The following is a 21370-nucleotide window of genomic DNA, read 5'->3' on the forward strand; positions in this document are numbered from 1 at the left end:
AGTTTTAGCAAGCCGACACTAACCGGGGCCTCTCGGCGCCACTACCCGTTTGAGGTGAGAACACAGGAGGATACAGGCTCCCCACGGAGGCTATAGAATCTAGCGAACGTGTTGGGGCTTGCCCAGCCCTACAAATATCTGTCAGCAAGGCGCCACGAGCCAGCGCCCAGGAGGATGCAACACTTCTAGTTGAGTGAGCTCGCAGCCTGAATGGGCAGGCCACACCCTGTGTCTGATAAGCCAGGGTGATGGCATCCACAATCCAGTGGGCCATCCTCTGCTTAGAGATGGCATTCCCCTTCTGCCGGCCTCCGTAACAGACAAAGAGCTGGTCTGAGGTCCTGAAGCTTTGTGTCCGGTCTATGTAGCACCTTAATGCTCGGACGGGACAGAGCAAAGCCAGGGCTGGGTCTGCCTCCTCCGGGGGCAGCGCTTGCAGGTTCACCACTTGGTCTTTGAAGGGTGTAGTGGGAACCTTGGGCACGTAGCCGGGCCGGGGCCTCAGGATTACCTGGGAGTCAGCCAGCCCAAACTCTAGGCACGAATCGTCGACCGAAAATGAGTGCAGGTCCCCTACCCTCTTGATGGAGGCCAGTCCAAGCAGGAGCAGAGTTTTCAATGAAAGAAACTTTAGCTCAACTGAATGCAAAGGCTCGAATGGGCCCTGCTCTAGTGATTTTAGCACTAGAGACAGGTCCCAAGAGGTTATAGAGGGAAGGAACCTGATGACGAGGTCATGCTTACCTACGGACTTCCCATTCACCGGGTCATGGTACGCAGTAATAGCAGCAACCTGGACTTTGAGGGTGGAGGGAGACAGCCTTCGCTCCAGCCCTTGCTGCAGAAAGGAAAGCACGACCACAATCGGGCATCTCCGGGGGTCTTCTCAGCGAGAAGAACACCACTTGACGAACAGGTTCCACTTCAAGGCATAAGCGTGTCTCGTAGACGGTGCTCTTGCCGAAGTGGGGTAGGTCACCTAGAACCTCCGCGTCCCGTCCAGGGACCAGAAATGGAGTTTCCAAAGGTCTGGACGCGGGTGCCAAATGGTGCACCGTCTCTGAGTCAGTAGATCCTTCCTCAGACGAATCGGCCAGTCGGTTAGTCCGTCCACAACTCTCCGTGCCCTCCTGAGACCCAGAGATAAACGAAACTGCTCTTTTGTCGAGAATTTGGGTACCGTCGGCCGTGAGGCCAACGGCGGGAAAAAAATTAAACAAAAGATTCTCCACCCGGCCCTCCTCCGGGGGAGGAAGTGGTTCGTTCACCATCTCCCGAAGAGCAGATCCCTCCTTCTCTGGGTCGCCTGTCTCAGGGCCGCTTGCTTCGCTGCTTGCCGCCAGGTTTGACGGGGGCCGTGGGTGGGCCCCCGTGTCCGCCCATGCCCAGCTCCACGACGCCGCTTTGCTGACGGCTGCTGCGGATGTGGCGCGGGGGCAGATGCGGGGGCCCGCCCACGGCAACGAGCAGGCTGGGGCGCTGCAGCTGGCGGACGAGTGGAGGATGTGTCGGATCGCCTCAGTCTGCTTTTGGGCAGCCGAGAACTGCTGGGCAAAGCTCTCAACTGCGTCGCCGAAGAGACACAGGGGAATTGAGGAACCAAACCTTGTCGGTGTCCCTCATGTCCGCCAGACACAGCCAGAGATGGCGCTCCTGGACCACAAGCGTGGACATCGCATGACCCAGAAAACTTCGTCGATTGGAGCCCGAGGTCAGTGGCAGTTCGGGGCTCTTTCAGAACTTCCGGATCGTGACCACCCTCATGCAGGTCCTTCAGTGCCTTAGCCTGGTGCACCTGCAGTAACACCATGGCTTGTAAGGCGGCACCTTGTTTAGTCATAGAAAACTTACATTTGCACAGTATTTGTGCTGTTAAATGTCATTTTGGCCTGTTTTCGGGTTCATTCAGTCTTGAAATATTATAATGCATGAATAGATTGAGATTAAATCTTGGTAATTAATCACTGTAGGCACACATATGTAAGTGCTTGCATTTTTGCATTTTTGTTAAGCATGCATGTCTGAGCAAAGACGGTTAGCATGAGCATCTGTCGCTCCAGCCCCAATTAGACTCTAAAGATTGAAACAACTGCATTTTCCACAGATCCCACCTAAGTCCTCTATAACAGTTCTGCGAGTATAAAAACTATACTGAAAAATCTTAAAATATATATATGGAAAAAAACAGGACTGCAAAGTTGAGTGTGAGAGACTTGATGACATAATTTGCCTTTTCTATAGTAACAGCGACTACTCTGATTGGTGGATCTCTCTTTAGGATTTTGACTAGTGTAGTACTTCAGTTAGAATTTGGAAATTGGAGAATTGAAATCACACTGACTTATTGGGTCCTCAGACAGTTTTGAGTTATGAAAGGGGTCCTTTCAGCAAATATGTTTTAGAAACCCTGATTTGGGTTGTCTAGTGCCTGAGGATTGTCTGTATCTAGTTATTTCTAGCAAAATGTGTGAATGTGTTTGCATAAGAGAGAAACCATGGTTACGGTGACAATATGTCCTGATGTGACGCTGCGTCGGTCTCTCTGTGGTGTGAGTCTCTGTGTGCATTTTTAGTAATCATATGAGAGTACAGTTCTTTTTGGCACATAGCTGTACAGTTGACATTCATCTGTGTATTTGCAGGATTGTGACTGTTTTTTGCAAAAGAGCATTTAAATAGATCCATCATCAGATATTACTGTCATCAGTCCACTGTATACAAAAGTAAATCAGTCACTGTCAAGAGTTTCTTCTGTCAGTTACGATGATGAATAATGAGTATTTAAATGTAATGTTCAGCTCAAAGAAAAACACCACAATATTTTGGTGTACAGAATGGAGAGAGAAAGCTTTTGTTTGTGCGGTTAATCATGTGTCCTCCTTCTGTCCTACACATGAATGGAAAAGAGAAATGATTGTCTCACACTTCAGTTACCCACCCGATCTGGCCTACTTTCACTGCACACACATGGGGCTTGCCGCCTCCATTTCCACAAACATATTCAACTTTATACTTGAGGAACATTAAAAGGAACATTTTGATTTCTTCTGGAATAATGAAACAGTCTGGAGTCTAATTTGAAAATGTTCTGCTTTATTCTTGTCGAAAGTTTGGACACACCTACTCATTTTTATTCTTTTTATATTACTGTTTTTTACATTTAATAATAATAATAATAAAGTAATCAAAACTAAAATATATTATTTGTTCATTAATTTACATATTATAATTTGTGTTATTTACACATGGGACTATGTATATTTTCCAAAAAACTATAATAATAATTAATAAATCAAACCCATCTTATATTTTAGCTACTTCTAAGTTGTTGGGTGCATCCAGAGATGCTTTTTAACTATTGAAGGTTCCCATGTATGCTGGACACTCATTGTCTGTTTATCCAGCCCAATTCATCCATTTCCAGTTTAACTGAAATGATCTTGTAAAGAAATGTACTGTATATGTAAACACCAAGCGCAAAATTAACATAAATTCAAAAATGTCATGTGTCCATATTTTTAAATGGTAGTGCATGTGTTTTATTTTGTGGTAATGGTAGTGCAATACATTGAAAAGCAGTTAAAAGCATTTTTTTGTCTTGCCATCCAAAATAAAAGGCTGACCCTTATTTTCCAGTTGACAGTGGCTGTTGTGTCATCGCTCCGGGACATGGCATCACAGTATGGTAAGGGGTGTAACATTTCCGTCACACACTTGAGGTATTCGGCCAATCACAACACACTGGATAGCTGGCCAATCAGAGCACACTTCGCTTTTCAGAACGATGAGCTTTGTAAAAATCGACGCGTTTCAGAAAGGAGAAACAATATACAATATGTGGAAAATAATGTTTTTTTTTTTACCTTAAACCTTATCTAAAACCTTAAAATTGTATTTTATTTATTTATTGCTGGTTCATGTGAGGTGCCCTGCAGAGTTTTAGACCATCTCAATGCCCTCTGTGTGGAATGCACTTTGCCATCTTCAAAGCCTCTTTGTTCACTGGCTGCTATGTTTTCCCTGACCTTATGGAGCAGAGCAGATAGTTACCAACACACAGTGTAGACAGAGAGAGGAGGACATGGGGAATAAGGGGGTGAGAAGGAGGAAAAACAATAGTGCTTTGTAGCTAGCCACCCATTTTGATTCTCCATCAGTCTGTGGTCTGTTTCTCACCCTGATACCATTCTGCAATGCCCACTATCCGCATATAAAGCACTGCATTTCATCACATGTGTGTAATTTTAAAACCAGTTTGATGTTTGCTCTATTTCAGATCCTAAATTGTAACTGAATTTGAATTAAGGTAGCCAAACAGGATTCAGAATTGAATTTAAGAAAAATTAAATTAAATTAAATGCGTGTAATTGCTGTAAGTGTAGTCTTTTTAATAATTTGTCATTATTAGTAGTAATTGTAGAATTATAATAATACAATATATTTTAAAATTACGTAACTTACGTATAAATCATAATCATTTTCCGTATTAGCCATAAAATATACAAAACACACACACATTTATATGCATATATTATTTATGTAGTATTTATTTATTTTGTGGATGTCCATGTTTGAGGAACACTTCATTTCTCAGAAAGCTTTTTTAAAAAATTTGAAGTTTAAATTTAAAATAGTTTAATGGCAGTGCTTAATTATAAAGTTACTATTAAACAATATAACTGTTTTTTAATATATATAAAATCATTAAAAATGAATAGTTAATAATAGTTTTGATAATATTGAACTACTTCAGATAAGATTTTCCAAATTTGTGATTTGGTCAGAGTTTATGTAATTATTCATGTTCTGTCACAAAACTTGTTTTGGCCGATTGAAATTCTTCTATTGTATGTCTTAAAATTGCAATTCAGTAAATTCCTCTTCTGTCAGTTCAGCATCCTGTGGGGCTTGTGGCCAATTCATTTTAAGCCCCCCCCCTCAGTGACGTGACATGTGGCCAAGTATGGTGACCCATACTCGGAATTAGTGCTTTGCATTTATCCCATCCAAAGTGCACACACACACAGCAGTGAACACACACACACCGTGAACACACACCCGGAGCAGTGGGCAGCCATTTATGCTGCAGCGCCCGGGGAGCAGTTGGGGGTTCAGTGCCTTGCTCAAGGGCACCTCAGTCGTGGTATTGAAGGTGGAGAGAGTACTGTACATTCACTCACCCCACCTACAATCCCTGCCGGTCCAAGACTCGAACCCGCAACCTTTGGGTTACGAGTCCGACTCTTTAACCATTAGGTCACAACTTCTCTAGTTAGACACTTCTCTTATATTCTGAATGTTGCTTATCCTTGGTCCTCATGTATTAAACAAAATATAACTCTTAACACAAAAGCTGTATTGCCTACAGAGAGAATAATAAACTGTAATGCTAGTGTTGTCAGATAAAATAGTTGTGTGCACAGGCTAATCTTCTAGAGCACTTTTTGATGTACAGATGTTTTGCAACTGTGTCGTTTAAGTCGTGTCTAGGGGAAGTATTTTGCATTCACATCTGAAACAGGAAGTTGCCCATACCCATCTTTAGTTTTGCTAGCTGTGATAAATCCCACCCTGCAGAAGTGTGTGAAAGCATTGATGCATTTCATTTGCAGCACCCACAGATTAATCTGTGTATGGTGCAATCATATGCACAAAACCAACAAAGAGTGATTCACACATTTTGATGTAACAGCACAAAAAGCCTTCCCGTTTGCACTAAGTCAATCATGGCTTTTGTCCCAGACTGCAGTGAACACCTAGAATGATGGTGCTGCCAACATTCAATGTCTTCCACAGTAGCCATGAGCACACCAAAAGAAGACAGACCAATTAGGATGCATGAATCATGAATAGACCAATTAGGATGCATGAATCATGAATAGGTACTAATATAGGGTTGGCTTTTCCTTGAAGTGTCTCTCAGTCTAATTAAGGAGAGCTCACAGTCACCAGTTTGTTTGAAGTACTTTTCCAACTATGTAAGACGAAGTTTCCTTTGGACTTATTCACTGAGTTGCATAACAAAAGCGCTCTCTTCCTGTATAGACCTGCAGCAGTATCATGTTGCCTCTTAGTTCTCAATAAAAGTATGCCAGAGTATGAGAACATTCCCAAAGAAACACAATTAAAGCTTCCTAAGAGAAGAGCACTGCTGTGAGGAGCATGCATCTAGTGACTGCATTGCAGTGTTGCCCCCTACTGACACTCCAGAGAGTATCTTACTGACAGGGCCATGACAAATGTTCTTTTACAAATGTTCCTATTCTTGCTTTTCTGGCTTGAATCTGATTTAGCTTGTGCTTTTTTTAACGATGCTGTTTTTAATCATCAGGGCAGGGGTCCTTTGTGCATATGCAGCCAATCAGAACCTGAGTTCCCAGCTGAAGAGCATGAGGAGGCTGGTGAAGAGTAACCTGAAAGACCTGCACACTTTCGCCAATCAGACCCCTGCAGTAAGCAATACAACCAGAACAAACATGTGCCCACACATACACTATTACACTGGGATGGGTGGGTGGCTGGATAGATAAATAGATAACAGACAGACAGAAAGACAGATGGCTGGACAGACAAGATGGATGGATGGACAGCTAGACAGATGATCGGTCGAATGGACAGACAGACAGACAGACAGACAGTTGCCAGAAACAATGGTCAGTTGAACAGTTTAGATATAATTATATGAAAATATTTAATTGCATAGTTCTGCAAATGAACCAAAGTATTCATCCAGTAGATGTCTTAGTATTGGCAAGTGAGGTTCTATTTTCTGAATATATTGCTGTGTTGTCTCCCCTTCAGCAAATTGATTACCTGATCTCTCAGTATGGCACAGTGAAGCACCATGTGCTGTATGACCTGGAGAGTAAGTATGCTATCGGTCATCTGGAGTGGAATGGAAAGTGTTTCTGATGTGAGGACTCATATTGTGGTGTTTCTTCAGATGTAGGTCTGCTCTTGGGTGGAAGGATACATGAGGAGTTGGGAAAAGACGTGCAGCCCGCCCTCGACGCGGCTCTCAGCATGACTGGAAGTATGTCACTCCCCTTTGTGTTTTTTGTTTGTTTCTTTCCTTTCTTTCACCTTTGCTGGGAAAACTATTTATCATATATATCATATATCACAAGAGAATAATATATTTCTTCTGGTGGTGTCTTATTTCACTGTTTTGTCTTTGATTTGTTAGTTAAAGTGGAGAAATCCATTAAAGGTAAACCATAAGAGACCCTAACTTGACCTTCCTGTTACCTTCTATCTGTAACAAAGTTGTGATTGACTCCTTATTCCTTCCCAACAAAACCTGGCCCAGTTATTGTCCCATGTGTATTCTTGTATCCTTCCTTGGTGGAACCTGCCCATCATGTGTCGTAAAACCAAGATATCTGAAAGGTTATGAAATACACTGAAAGCTCCAAAGACAATGTTATCTCACCTCAATGGATAATATTTAGACATTTTTTTAATTAAAGATGCATGTGTGGATTTTATGTCCTTCAGAATTATTTGTGCTTTGGTTATTGTGGGCAGTCTCTGTTTTTGAATGTTCATTTATGTGTGTTGGCTCATTTGTTTCCTCTCTTAGCAATGCGAGACACTAAGGATGCTCTAGAGAATGTGAGTTTGACGTTGGAGACTTTGCAGGAAGGAACAGTCAAACTGCAGGCTAACCTCAGCCTGGTGCGCGGAAGCCTTAGCAACGCCCTTAATGATCCTGTCTGCACAGACGCACGCTCATCTGAGATTTGTCACAACATACGTAGCACCCTTCCCAGACTAGAAATTGCAGCCAACTACTCATCGGTATTGAAATAATTTATAATCTTTTCTTCCAACATATTGTCATCAAAATGGTTCACAGTTGTTTTCTTAAAAAAAAAAAAACATGGCTGTTTTGGGGGGTTTTTTAGTTGCCTGATGTGACCAACCAGTTAGACAAAGTGAATGAAGTTCTAAAGACGGACCTCAGCCAGATTGTGGAAAAGGTATGTTTTCCCCAGATTTCTCATGACATGTTTGTGAAGATTCAGGACAGAACATACTGTATTTCACAGTGAAACAGGATATTCAACAAGAGAAAAAAATCATTTTATCCATTGGGAATTGATTTGATTATGATGAGTGGTCATACATACTAAAATGAATCCATGTAGTTGGAGGGGAGGGGGTTGAAAAGTGAAAAGGTCATATCCTTGACTGAAATAAGGTCAGTTTTGATTTCATGTTGGTTTTGAAGGAGCATATCAGCTTTGTTCAATCTTGCATCTTTTCATCTTGTATCACACAGGGCTTTACATCATTCAATGACACTCCCACCTTGGTAACAGATCAAACCCGAAATATTGTGGAAGGTGGGTTTAAAGATTAAATCTAGACTGGAATTCAGATCTTTGAATTTTATATACAGACCATCTAAAGATTCATACAGAGCGCCCTTTCAGTAATTAAAAAATATTTTATTTTATATATTTTCTATATTTTTCTACTTTTCACTTATTAAATTTAAACAGTCAGACTTTACAATAAGGTTCTTTACATTAACATTAGTTAATGTAATAGCTAACAGGAACTAACAATGAACAATACTTTTATTTTGTACTTCTATTTCATATTTATTATTCTAGTTGAATGTTAATTTCCACATAATACTAACACAGTTTTAACATTTAAAGTTAACCTAACTTAGATGAATGCTTTGATAATGCTGTAAAAATTGTACTAATGTTAAAATAATGTTATCCAGGTCAAATTCATTTAAACATTGCTTTACTAACATAGTGTCATATGTAATCATTTAATTGATTTAAAGAACATATGACTTGTATCGTAATATTTAGCATATGCACATTCCTTTTATCGAGTTTTTTTTCCTTGCCACAGTCGCCTTTGCTTTGCTTACCAGGGCACATACAATAAGACACCATTTTCAGCGAATAGCATAGATGATGAAATGTGCAAAAAAAACAATTTCACTGAATCTGCACTAAAGTATTTTCTAATACTGTTGTGTCTCCTGTAGGGGTGAAGGTTCTGCTGGATGACATTGGATCAAACATCACCACTTTCAGCAAGCTCTTCCTGGTTCACAGCTCTCTGACCAACTTCACCAAAATGATCTCTCACACACACTCACAGATTGAGGACATCTACCCTCAGGTTGATCAGATGGATTTCTACAGGTGCTTCAAAGGACTCAACTCGACTAGACAAAAACTAGTCACAATTTTCATTGTCCTAGTTTTCGAAGCAAAAAGTCTTCCATGTGCCCTTGATGTTGTTCATAATGTTTTTGTTTTCAGATGGATCTGTTGTATTACCCTGTGCTGTATGGTTGTGCTCATCCTCGCCTTCAATTTTCTGGGTTTGTTGTGTGGTATTCTGGGATTCGACAGGCATGCAACTCCAACCACACGTGGTTGTGTCTCTAACACAGGAGGCAACCTGCTCATGGCGTGAGTTTCAGTTTTTTTTACATCAGTCTTCAAACCCATCAAATGGATGTGTTATAAGACAGCTTTGTCTGCACTCATTCACACTCTGCACTCTTCCTCTGTCTCTCAGTGGTGTGGGCTTCAGCTTCCTGTTCTCCTGGGTGCTCATGGGAGTGATAACAGCTCTGTTTTTGGTGGGTGGGAATCTAGAAAAGCTTGTGTGTGAACCCTTTCAAACCCGACAGCTGTTTAAGGTAAGAGAAACGACACAATGTCAGAAGTTGAGAAAATGATGTATCGATCATCTCAAATCATGCTGGAGAACATGATCATAGGGCTTTACATGAAATTCTGAGTTTATGCAGCTCGAGTGCTGCTGTCATTAAAACAATTGACAAACCAAATAGTAAGACATTCTAAAATTCATGTTCTGTTTTTGATTCAGTATTTCCCCATATTAAAATAAAATAATAATAAATATTAAAATATTATTTGAACATTTTGGTATTAATAAATTGTGTATATATTATATTATATTTTTAATGTTCATGTGGATGATATAATTTGTAATTAATTTTCACTAGTTGTCTCAGGCATTCGGCACCCATTGTATACATGTTGAAAGACAAATAAATTCACCAAACAATACGAGATACAGTGTGATTATGTTGTGTGTAGGTGTTAGATACGCCCAACCTGGTCAACTCTGCTTGGAGAAACTTCATACCAGGATACCTGTACAATGACCCTGAGATGGACCTTACAGCATATTCTCTCTACAGGTAACCTTGTTATGTATATCTAATAAATAAAAAATGAACAATTATATTACTCTATAATAGTGCTGTTAAGTATTGGTGCTGTAAGTGCAAGGTGTTTTGACAAAAAAAAATTTTTGGACAAATATATAAATTGTAGTGTATTAAAAACTAAATGTTGAATCTAACTAACTTTTCTGAGCCATTTTACAATAGATTTGTCTTCGTCCTTCAATAGTCCAGCAGATGGCAGCAGAGAATTAAAAGTCTGAAATGAAAGTCTGATCATAATAAAATAGAGTAAGGTTTGATTTCCCCCCTTTTTCTCTCTTCTTTTGCAGTAATTGTAAGGACAACAGAGGGATTTACTCAGCTCTTCATCTGGATAAGATCTTCAACATCTCAGCCTTCTTTAACACTAGTGTTGTGAGTGGATCCAGGCTTAGTGTGCACACACAAATCACAACTAAATTTACAGTGACATTCAAAGTCACACTCTGAGATTAGTGATGCTACAGTTTACACCAGATAGCACCATTTTGAGAGCTAGGCATTTTAAACTCATTACTATCTAACAACAAATGTGATTGTTCAGACAAATTTAAGCTGACTATGGGCATTAAAAAAAAGTTGCATTAAAAGATCATATTTTACCAGGATAATGTCTCGGATTACGCATGTAACCATGATTCGAGACACTGTGTCCTCTAGTGGGCACTATGGGGAATGGCATCGGCATGCCCAGTGTCTGAAGCACGTGTGAAAGCACTCCAATCTATTGAACTACGCAGCTCGTGGCTTCATTAGCGTCATGTCCGGAAGTACAAGAGGTCGCCTGTAATGCATGTCATCAATTTATTTGTCTGAAGGAGATGTGAAACAGGCAAGCCCTAGGCATGGCAAGGGGACACATTGTCTCGTTCCCTCTCGGGGAGCCATGGTTACATGTGTAACCCAAGACGTTCCCCCTTCAAGGGAACTCGCACTGCATCCTCTAGTGGACACTATGAGGAATGACATACTAGGGCTGGGTAAAAAATATAGATTTTCTCGATTTTAGTTGATTCTCATTTTTATGAAACGATATAGATTCATAAATCCCAAGAATCGATTAGTCTAGGTTGTCAGATAATGAACAGAACATTGTAGCGTGCCTCCCATCCAATAAATTGCAATAAGCTTTGTGATTTGTTACTTTTGATCCTTCAAGGGAACTCGCACTGCATCCTCTAGTGGACACTATGAGGAATGACATACTAGGGCTGGGTAAAAAATATAGATTTTCTCGATTTTAGTTGATTCTCATTTTTATGAAACGATATAGATTCATAAATCCCAAGAATCGATTAGTCTAGGCTGTCAGATAATGAACAGAACATTGTAGCGTGCCTCCCATCCAATAAATTGCAATAAGCTTTGTGATTTGTTACTTTTGATAGGAAACAACGTCTCAGATTTAAAATTGTCCATTTTATTACAATATTCAAATATTAAATTCCTTTTTGGCGCTGTGTAATGTGGAGTGACAGATCGCTGTAGCGCCTCGGTTGGAAGTGGCAGCGCGAACTGATCATCTGCGCTTTAATAGCAGTTACAGCATGAAGTAAACATAAATTAACATCCAATGGTGTTAAAAGAAAGAGTACAACTTACTGAAATCCATCTCCTGTCTCATGTAATCACTCAATCAGTGTTTCAAACACGGAAAGATGACAATACAGGTGCATCTCAATAAATTAGAATGTCGTGGAAAAGTTCATTTATTTCAGTAATTCAACTCAAATTGTGAAACTCGTGTATTAAATAAATTCAATGCACACAGACTGAAGTAGTTTAAGTCTTTGGTTCTTTTAATTGTGATGATTTTGGCTCACATTTAACAAAAACCCACCAATTCTCAACAAATTAGAATATGGTGACATGCCAATCAGCTAATCAACTCAAAACACCTGCAAAGATTTCCTGAGCCTTCAAAATGGTCTCTCAGTTTGGTTCACTAGGCTACACAATCATGGGGAAGACTGCTGATCTGACAGTTGTCCAGAAGACAATCATTGACACCCTTCACAAGGAGGGTAAGCCACAGTCTTTGGTTCTTTTAATTGTCTCAACAAATTAGAATACTTCATAAGACCAATAAAAAAAAACATTTTTAGTGAATTGTTGGCCTTCTGTTAAATCCATCAAGTTTTTGTAATAACCACCATTTAAATGTTTATATTTCAAAAAACGAATTGGAGTAGAAATATAATTGTGTAATTTAAAGTTAGTATTATAACTTTAATATTACAAAAACCTTATTGAGTATAGTTTAAGTGTTTGTATACAAATCAGCAAATTTCAACCTTCCAAAAATATTATTGACTCTCAGGTATATTTTACAGCATAAGTTGAGCGATCTTTTCCTTGAGAAAATTGCCATGTTCTGTACCTGATATCTCATCTCATCTCCAACATCCCATTCAGCCAAGTTGGGAGCACAACTGTCCTCAAACAGCTATGCCCCAAAGGAGACAGCCCAAAGCATGTGGGTTTGCAGGGGACCGCCTTCTTGAAAATACCCTGATATCAGGGGAGGCAGCCTAACATATCAAAAAGGAACCTCAGGGGGACAGCCTACTTAAAGCCCTAGAGTGCGGGGAGGCAGCCCAACCCAGCTACCAGAAATATTAAGTAGGGAAAGAGCTCACAACTCATGGGGAAGATCTTATCAAGAGAAACCAGCCACAGCCAGTACCTCTATGACTAAAAACTTCCCGAATAGGGAGCCTAAAAAAAACTTGACCTATAGCCATAGGTGTACCGTCTAATTACAAGGGAAACAGCCCAAGCCAAAGAGCAGCTCGTCAAAGGGAAACTATCCTCAGACAGTTACCATCTCTAAAGGTGAGCCACCGTAAATAAGGCAGCCCAACCTGAGATGCTGCTACAAAGAGAGCAAGGAACCCTACTTAAAACCCAAAATCATTGGGAATGGACATCTTGCTAAAATCTTCATGAAGGGGATAGCCATCAAAGAAAACTGTTCTTAGACAAGTGCATCTTTGATAAACTTCCACTTAAGAGAGGTAACAAGAGGGGCTTGAACGGAAACTTTCTACTCCTCCCGTGCCCCTCTTACAACCCCCGTGCTTGATCCCGCCTCACTGCAAGGGTGACCGCAGAAACTGAACCACAGAGTGTAGGAGCTCAACTCTTTCATATTACCGTTTCTTATTTGTATAAAGAATTAGAAACAACATTGAATTCCTGAAAGGGAAAACATTTCCCGGCAGGTCACTTCCATGCTCCACCTACAATCCACATGAACGGTCCGGTTATCTGCCTCGACAAACAGTGTGACTCGATCCACAGATGGTAGGCTGTCAATTTCACCGCAACTGCATCGCGCACCATGCATTCAGCTTCCACAAGAGCCAAATGTGCTCTGCACAAAGGCTAGAATCCCTCGAGAACCAAGCAAGAACAGAATCCACTGCCGTGAATGCATCGCTATGAGCCCATTCAACTCCCATGAGAGGCGAACGCACTCATGCAAACACTGTCTAATATCTCGGGTGAAGGTGAAGCAAAGAACCAGGCTTCTACCTTCCCTCTCAGTAATACCACAAATGTATACGATAAGCAAATCCTGCTTCCTCAAGAGTCGAAAGCACTCCATCTATGCTTTTTCACAAAGAAATAAGAGCAACGTGTGCATTCAACTCACTCAAGAGCTGAATGCACGTGCTTCTCGACCACACAACATACCACATTCATTTAAGCATGAATCTGTAGGTATCAAAGCAAAGCCTCTCAATGAGCACCTTTAGTTTCCTCAAAAACTAAATGTGCACGCACCTCACTCATGCACAAACTGTATCAATCATGCATGTCCTCAGGTCCTCAAATGGAGGCACGCACTATGGATTGTGTCTTAAAGGAAATGCACACCATTCATTATTTTCAGTAACACTCTTGAAAAAAATTATTTATATTTTTTATTTTTTGTAAGTTATTGTATTTTACTTGTGGTCCCACTGGTCAGACTGAATGTTCTAGAATATTTCCTCATGACAATCCATCCAAATTTCCTAAACTCATGTCAGAATTATATGCAGAGCCTCTTTTCTTTCTGCAGTACTCCAAGGATGTGTCAAGGAAGTTTGAAGGGTTGAAGGTGGACCTGCGTGACATCATTCTTCTGGAGTCAGAAGGCAAACAGAATCTCATCAGTTTCACTGAAACTGGGATTAATGAGATTGACTTTGCTGCCTATTTGGAGGAGGTACATAACATACATAAACACATTTTAATTGAAACTTTTTAACCATATGCTTTGGTGCATGTACAGTCCCAGATAGGGGACTGTACATGAGAACCCACAGTTTCTCATCTGTTTCTGTTCATCTTTTCAGGTTAATAAAGGAGTGACTCGCATTCATCTAGTTGATTTCGCTAGTCAACTTGATGCTCAAGCTGATCAGTTGGTAAGATTTATGAGGTTTATAAGATTTATGTTTGGTCCAATTAAAATCATTCTAAAAGGAGTATAAAATTGTATTATTCCCTATATTACATGAAATTCAGTGGCATGGTTAATACCTGTATGAATGTTTCTTGGGCTAATTCTCATTTACACTATATCTCTCTCTTTTGCAGTCTAAAGGGACCTTGCAGACCTCATTAAAGGGACACGCTAATACTATAAGGCAGATCCACATCCAGCAAGTCATCCCACTGGAGCAGTCCATGGTAATCTATCCCTGTTTCATTGATGCTCATTTGAATGATTACCTTCTTATCCATGAATGTTTCTGTTGAACCGTTTCTATTCTACAAGTGGGACTGATTGTTAATGAAAAACTTCTCAAAGATGTTCATATTTCTGTTCGTACCTGATTTTAAACAATGTCTTTTTTTTTATTTTCTTTAACGTAGGCTGTCAATTTCACCGCAACTGCATCGCGCACCATGCATTCAGCTTCCACAAGAGCCAAATGTGCTCTGCACAAAGGCTAGAATCCCTCGAGAACCAAGCAAGAACAGAATCCACTGCCGTGAATGCATCGCTATGAGCCCATTCAACTCCCATGAGAGGCGAACGCACTCATGCAAACACTGTCTAATATCTCGGGTGAAGGTGAAGCAAAGAACCAGGCTTCTACCTTCCCTCTCAGTAATACCACAAATGTATACGATAAGCAAATCCTGCTTCCTCAAGAGTCGAAAGCACTCCATCTATGCTTTTTCACAAAGAAATAAGAGCAACGAGTGCATTCAACTCACTCAAGAGCTGAATGCACGTGCTTCTCGACCACACAACATACCACATTCATTTAATGTATCAAAGGTATCAAAGCAAAGCCTCTCAATGAGCACCTTTAGTTTCCTCAAAAACTAAATGTGCACGCACCTCACTCATGCACAAACTGTATCAATCATGCATGTCCTCAGGTCCTCAAATGGAGGCACGCACTATGGATTGTGTCTTAAAGGAAATGCACACCATTCACTATTTTCAGTAACACTCTTGAAAAAAATTATTTATATTTTTTATTTTTTGTAAGTTATTGTATTTTACTTGTGGTCCCACTGGTCAGACTGAATGTTCTAGAATATTTCCTCATGACAATCCATCCAAATTTCCTAAACTCATGTCAGAATTATATGCAGAGCCTCTTTTCTTTCTGCAGTACTCCAAGGATGTGTCAAGGAAGTTTGAAGGGTTGAAGGTGGACCTGCGTGACATCATTCTTCTGGAGTCAGAAGGCAAACAGAATCTCATCAGTTTCACTGAAACTGGGATTAATGAGATTGACTTTGCTGCCTATTTGGAGGAGGTACATAACATACATAAACACATTTTAATTGAAACTTTTGAACCATATGCTTTGGTGCATGTACAGTCCCAGATAGGGGACTGTACATGAGAACCCACAGTTTCTCATCTGTTTCTGTTCATCTTTTCAGGTTAATAAAGGAGTGACTCGCATTCATCTAGTTGATTTCGCTAGTCAACTTGATGCTCAAGCTGATCAGTTGGTAAGATTTATGAGGTTTATAAGATTTATGTTTGGTCCAATTAAAATCATTCTAAAAGGAGTATAAAATTGTATTATTCCCTATATTACATGAAATTCAGTGGCATGGTTAATACCTGTATGAATGTTTCTTGGGCTAATTCTCATTTACACTATATCTCTCTCTTTTGCAGTCTAAAGGGACCTTGCAGACCTCATTAAAGGGACACGCTAATACTATAAGGCAGATCCACATCCAGCAAGTCATCCCACTGGAGCAGTCCATGGTAATCTATCCCTGTTTCATTGATGCTCATTTGAATGATTACCTTCTTATCCATGAATGTTTCTGTTGAACCGTTTCTATTCTACAAGTGGGACTGATTGTTAATGAAAAACTTCTCAAAGATGTTCATATTTCTGTTCGTACCTGATTTTAAACAATGTCTTTTTTTTATTTTCTTTAACACATTCAACTTGATTTATGGCTTCCGAGAAATATGTGAAAGCAAGGGTAAGCCTGCCAGCCATAGCTGCATAACCTGCAAGTTGTTTGCTCCTTTTGGTATGGTTTCTCTGTTATAACATAATGGAAAAAACAAGCATCTTTTTAGAGCAGCCTTAATCATGTCTTTGTCCTAGTGGCATGTTTTTTAAACTTCCAGATGTGTAAATTTGAATATTTACAGATTCAAAAACTGGTCAAAGGTGAAATGTTGAATTTATGTCCATCTAGTGGCATCAAACAGAAAATGTTGATGTTTTCTGTTGTTTTCACACCATTGGTTAAAGCATTTGCTTGACTGGAATGCAAAAATTTAAAATTTATTTTCCAGTCCATACTAGTTGCTATACCACTGATAGATATGATCTTATGTGAAATATAAAGTTCATCAAATGATTCCCCCTGTGTGCCAAATATATCATATAGTACAACAGTTTTGTATCACATTCTTTATTTATTTGTGACATAATGTGCATGTGATGCATGTAATGCAACTATCAGTTTGCATGGCATTTTGTCACCCTGCTGATTCCCTTCGATTGTCAGTTTATGTTTCCAAAATGGTCATTTACAGTTTTTCTTTTTGTACCATTTTATAAGCATTTTAGATTATAGATCATTTGGACATGATTGTTGCTTTGTGTCTATTATATTTCCTATTAAAGAGCACACTTAATCAGAGCATCAGATTTCTGGAGAGGACGTCCTCAGACCTGCCTGTAAGTTGCTCATTTTAAAACTGCCACCAGTTTAAAAATATCACAACAGATGCATTTCAGAACATGCTTTCTGATGAGCAGTAAATGCATTGGTTTTTAGGTCAGAGTTAGTGACGTATTAGCAGCCGTTGATGCCACCCAGTTCCTAATTTCACACAATGCAACATTTGTGGTCAATCAGGTAGTGTGAAAGAAAAAAAAAACATGTCTGAAATGATTGGTGTATAGTTGTATTGTACTGATGGTTAATATATGCTCAAACAGGAAACAGAGAAATACAAGCAGACTATTATTGGCTATTTCAAGCAGTATATTGACTGGATCAGAACGTCTGTGAGTATTTTAACTGTATTATCTATCTGAAATAGCATTAATGTTAGATTGGTGACGATCGGGTAGTTCTTCTGCATTATTTTGTTTTGAAACCCTTTTGTTTTGCTGCCTCATTGTAGCTGGCCCTGGAGGTCGCTACCTGTAAACCACTCAGCAACATTGTGGACACGGCCGAGATCCTAGGCTGCAGTTTCCTGCTGGATTCAATGGTAAGATGGCCATCGGTACTAGAACCACTGGAAATGAAACTGTTCTCATCATTTACTCACCCTCATGTCCTTCCAACCCCGTTATTTTTTGACATCCATTAAATAAAAAAACTGTGTTTGGTTTTACATACAGTTAATATGGATGGTGATTTATATTGCCAAAGCTTAAAAGAGTACAAAAGGCACTAATAAAAACAGCATAAAAGAAGGCCTACTACTCATTCACTATGTATTCCAAGTCCTCTGAAGCATTTTGTGAAGAAATAAAATGATCAGTAATGTGGTCGGAACAATATCACAAAATTGTTATTTACGGGTAAACTATTTGTTTAAAGAGCTAGACAACCCTTTCAAATGTTTAGGGTCAGTAATATTTTTTTTTTAAGAAAAAAAGAAGACTTTAAGAAAATCAGCATATTAGAATGATTTCTACAGAATTATGTGGCACTGAAGTCTGGAGTAATGGCTGCTGAAAATTCAGCACCGAAGCAATTGCATTCTATGATTGGGGTCGGCTTAACTGAAATGATCCTTTGGAAGAGGATAGGACTTCTGTGTCATTTACTTCGTTTTTGTACTGTTTTACAAATGAGGACTTCTCCAAAAGAAGGTTTTTTTTTTCAGATTTCGCTACACACACTGGTTTCCATCTTTTATGGGTACATTCCATAATAATGATTATGAAATCATGTGATAGTAATGATTTTTATACTGTAAAAACTGTATTTTCTATCCCTTACCTTAAACCTAGCCCTCACCGAAAACTTTCTGCTGTTTTAGATTTTGATTTATAAGATGTTTTCCTTATGGGGACCCAAAAAAAATGTCCCCACAAGGTCCAAATTTACTTGTATTACTATACTTGTGGACATTTGGTCCCCATAATGTAGGGGATACCAGGGCACACACACGAAATGTTGTACATCATAACTAGTAAGGGCAGGAAGCATTCAGGCTGCTAACTAGCTGTAGTAATTAGTGGCTAGCTGCTCGTTCCACAGACACCCAAAGATTGACCCCAGTATAATTCTCTGACTGCAGCAGAAAGAACGTAAAGTTAAAGTGTTTAACCTCAGCCTGGTTGTTTTTGTTTGTTTATTTTTGTTTTGTTTTTCATTATTACACTAGGTTGGCAGTCCGTTCAATTCTGTTCAAGTATTTGTATAGCACTTTTCAAAGCAAAACAGCTTTACAGGCAATGCTTGTTACAATTAGGAGGTATTCAGTTATCAGCAAGAGACAAGTATATCAAAGTAATGTCCAGCTATAATATATATCTGGGAAAGAGTAATATACTGTACAGTACAACAATGTTACAATATAAGGGTAATATTTGACGGTTTTGTACGTTGATCCGAAGCCCTCATCTGAGGTCTTTGTAAGTTGCAGTCAATGAATCCTGATGGCTACTTATTTGCATAAACTTAAACCTATTTGTTAAACTTTTCTCTACATTTTGTCGCATGGCTGGACATGTTGCATCCAATCGATTGAATGTGAACGTTCGTTTATATAGATAACCTCTTATGCTAGAGATCCACTTTCTGTATTTTGGAAAAGCTTCTTGTCAGAAGAAATACATGTATGGAGAGTATGTTGATCAAAGTGGCATTTATGGTTAAGCGGAGTGCAGTTTTTGGGTGGCTTTAATCTTGTTTATTTATTGCAGAACACATTCTGGTTTGGATTAGGCTGTTCCACACTGTTTCTGCTCCCTAGCATTATCCTGTCCGTCAAACTTGCCAAGTTCTACCGCAGAATGGACACAGAGGATGTCTATGACGAGTAAGTATCCCAAATACACCAAGTTTGCGATTGTTATTTAGCACCCCAATGATTACAGTTCCATAAGCAAAGTTAATATTGTTTGTATATTGTTTTACTCTGCTAAAGAAAACCGATGACAGGACTGGAGCTAACTGTTGTACAATGAATAATATGCATAATATATGAAAGTGCAAATGCTTCGTTCTTTTCTTTCTTTTGCCCAGAGTAGTTAATAAATCTTTTTTCCTCTCTCTGTGCTCTTCTTTCTAGTTCCTCTGTGTCAGGGACTTGGCATTTCACCTTATGATAACCATTCTTGCTATTTCCATCTTTCTTCATTCTTCGTCTTTCTGTCCAGCACTTTGCACTTTATGAGAACTACATGTATATATTGTACAAACAGTGTTTTGTTTTAGCGTTTTTCGAGCATTCATGTGTTTACAGTCGAGAATCATTGCGATTGACAAGTCACCAAGTGTCTTGACCAGAGATGTCCATTTTGACATCCGTGTGATGTCTCTGTCCACCACTACAGTGCATCTCTGTAACATTTTTGCTTGTCTTGTATCTTTTTAGCATTGAGACAATTCCCATGAAAACGTAAGCTGGTTTTCCCCTCATACTTTTGCTGTCGACTTTACTGCTAAAACGATATCCCTTTCCTGTTTTGTACATAAAAACAAAATTCTGCTTAATGGTGCTGGTTTAAGCTCTAAGCCTGGGAATGCTTCTCAGATGAAGGGCGCTGCTTGTGTTGGTGTGTTATCTTTGAAGCTCCCTTGTTTAACATGAAGGGCTGTTAAAACAGAGACCTTATGAGCACACTTCAAAACTATTGCTGTACATTTTACAAGATATGTTTGCAGTTTATACCGTTTCATACTCTATCTTCCGTGTACATTTTTCAAGAATGCTTTCAAATGAAGCTTGTCCATAGTCACATGCCATTTCTCTCATGTCACATCATGTTTCGTTTACATTTTTGTCTATGTAATGTTTTATTTCGGTATGGAAATTGGTAATAATGGTTATTATAATGAACATTTAGAATGTATCCAAAATCCTGTAATGGCAAGGTAATCAGAACCATACACCCTGCGTGTTACACTAATAAACTGCATGCATTGGGTGGAACGATTGAGGTGATAATTAGGTATCAGAGGTCTGATGCATGCGCAGTCTGAAGTTGCCCTTTGCACAAATGAGCACCTGGGAGTCTGATATTTCCTTTTTCTTTTTGTCATTGTTAAAATAGTGCTTGCATGTTGACTAACTCAATAGCAGTAATGCAGAATTTGTGTTTTGCACTCTTGCATGATACTTTAATTTATGTTAACATTGCATACATTAGATTTCGCAGAATTTATTGACTGGCAGAATTCACGTTTGTGCATGTATTCAAATTTTTGTCTTCTCGCATGACTCTTGAAATTCTCACTGGACTGCTATGGCTGAGAATGGTCTTTCTCTCCAACTCATCACTAATGATGTGTTTCAACAGCAAAGCATGTAACAGAGGTCAGGATGGTGTGCTAGAATGACACAGAACTTGGATACATTCAAACACTATCATTCAGAAATTTGGGTCAATGAGATTTTTGAAAAAAGCGAGCAATTATTTGATTAAAAAGTATAGCAAAAACAATATT

At 39.3% G+C, this 21370-nt stretch overlaps 1 protein-coding gene across 12 annotated transcripts in view; it reads left to right on the top strand.

The window, feature by feature from the left end:
* The window catches only part of LOC107601491 (prominin-1-A-like), a 56173-nt gene that overhangs the window by 32749 nt on the left and 2054 nt on the right, over nucleotides 1-21370 (top strand). For 2 of the 12 annotated variants that reach the window (XM_016293679.1, XM_016293674.1), the window contains 22 exons: nucleotides 6332-6452; nucleotides 6802-6865; nucleotides 6944-7033; nucleotides 7187-7210; nucleotides 7583-7800; nucleotides 7908-7982; nucleotides 8285-8348; nucleotides 9017-9176; nucleotides 9297-9449; nucleotides 9559-9682; nucleotides 10107-10210; nucleotides 10528-10612; nucleotides 14307-14453; nucleotides 14584-14655; nucleotides 14828-14920; nucleotides 16685-16702; nucleotides 17359-17412; nucleotides 17513-17593; nucleotides 17677-17745; nucleotides 17865-17954; nucleotides 19624-19739; nucleotides 20298-20321. In XM_016293679.1, the coding sequence (XP_016149165.1) occupies nucleotides 6332-6452; nucleotides 6802-6865; nucleotides 6944-7033; nucleotides 7187-7210; nucleotides 7583-7800; nucleotides 7908-7982; nucleotides 8285-8348; nucleotides 9017-9176; nucleotides 9297-9449; nucleotides 9559-9682; nucleotides 10107-10210; nucleotides 10528-10612; nucleotides 14307-14453; nucleotides 14584-14655; nucleotides 14828-14920; nucleotides 16685-16702; nucleotides 17359-17412; nucleotides 17513-17593; nucleotides 17677-17745; nucleotides 17865-17954; nucleotides 19624-19739; nucleotides 20298-20321 (2046 nt within the window). The other 10 variants (XM_016293683.1, XM_016293677.1, XM_016293676.1 and 7 more) reach the window with 8 other exon arrangements.

This window comes from Sinocyclocheilus grahami, unplaced genomic scaffold, assembly GCF_001515645.1.
Source record: "Sinocyclocheilus grahami isolate Dianchi unplaced genomic scaffold, SAMN03320097.WGS_v1.1 scaffold306.1, whole genome shotgun sequence".
NCBI classification, from domain to species: Eukaryota; Metazoa; Chordata; class Actinopteri; order Cypriniformes; family Cyprinidae; genus Sinocyclocheilus; species Sinocyclocheilus grahami.